At 61.1% G+C, this 1,266-nt stretch overlaps 1 protein-coding gene across 1 annotated transcript in view; it reads right to left on the bottom strand.

Moving 5' to 3' along the window:
- Nucleotides 1–839: 839 nt before the first annotated feature.
- FBXO42 (F-box protein 42) overlaps nt 840–1,266 on the bottom strand; it is a 16,084-nt gene continuing 15,657 nt past the window's right edge. The window contains exon 10 of the mRNA XM_026053564.1: nt 840–1,250. Within this exon, the coding sequence (XP_025909349.1) occupies nt 882–1,250 (369 nt within the window). The 3' untranslated portion in view covers nt 840–881. The remainder of the gene's footprint in view (nt 1,251–1,266) is intronic.

The raw sequence follows: 1,266 nt of genomic DNA on the forward strand, positions 1-1,266 counted from the left end.
AAAGAGAAAAAAGAAAATAATCTTTTTTTACACAGATTTAAATATCCCCCGAATTCGCTCCCGAGCTCCATCCATGGGTGCCCCCAGTGCCTTTTTGCCCAAATGGGCCCTTTTTTATTTCCCCCGTGGACAACTGTGAGCTCCGATGCCGGAGGAGGGTTTGGGAAGCAGAGGCTCCGGGTGCAACTTTGCAGGAAGCGCTGGGCCAGCCTGGCAAAAACTCAGTGGCCGCATGGGGAAAACAAAGGTGTTACCTTAAAAAAAAAATTATTATAATATAATAGCTGAATTATCACACTAATTATTATATTATAATAATGTTATAAGAGATCTATAAAAAAAGGGGGCCACTTCATGGTACTGCCAGGGCGCGGGGGAAGCGCCCGCTCTTCCCCTCCTTGGCTGCGGATGAGGGATGGTTCCCGGCTCCATCCGGAGCGGGGCTGGGATCGGGATCGGCTGCGGCGGGCGCTGCCTACCTGGATCTTGAGGGTTTGGGCGCTTCCATGCAGGGTTTTGTCCTTCCCTCCTGCTCGAGGGGCTGCGCGGGGGACAAAGGGCTCAGAGAGCAGCACTGCGTGTCCCCCCCTCCCCAAAAATAAAAGGCATCGTGGGGAGCACTGATGGGATTGGCGGCGCCGGGAGATTTCAGGTATCTTTGGATATCGGGGTCTCCTTGGCTTAGGCAGCGGCCTCGGGGCTCCCGGCGGATGGTCCTTCCAGGGGGGAAGGGGGCGCGGGGGGAGCTCACGGCTTCGCTTTGCACCTTTATTGCTCGGCTGGCGCCCGCTCCTTCACAGCGGCGAGGGCGGCCTGAGCGGCGCGGGGGCTTGGAAAGAAGAGCGGGCGGAGCGGGGCGAGCGGCGGCGCCGGGCGCCCCATTATCTCTTGGCCCGCACAAAGTACAAGGCATTGGTTTTGGGATAGTACTTCACGTTCTGCTTCTTGTCCATGAGGCCGCCGAAGATGATGAGCTCGCCCCTGCCCTGCACCACGGTGTGCAGGCTGGTCTCGGGCGGCCCCACCACGGCGCCGCTGCTGAACACCTTCCACTTGACGCGGCCCTTCTCCTTGCCGCCCTCCACGTCCAGCACGTACATCTGCATGGGCTTGCAGTTCATGCTCTGGTAGAGCGGCTTGCCCACGTTGAGCGACTGCGGCGGGTGGTGGCCGAGGCGGCGCGCCAGGGCGGGCAGGGCGGGCGCCTCGGCGGGCGCCCGCGGGGACATCGCGCTGCCGCCCTCGCCGCCCTTGCCCGCCAGCGCC

The sequence above is a fragment of the Nothoprocta perdicaria genome, unplaced genomic scaffold (genome assembly GCF_003342845.1).
Source record: "Nothoprocta perdicaria isolate Ctin4 unplaced genomic scaffold, notPer1 scaffold_117, whole genome shotgun sequence".
Lineage (NCBI taxonomy): Eukaryota > Metazoa > Chordata > Aves > Tinamiformes > Tinamidae > Nothoprocta > Nothoprocta perdicaria.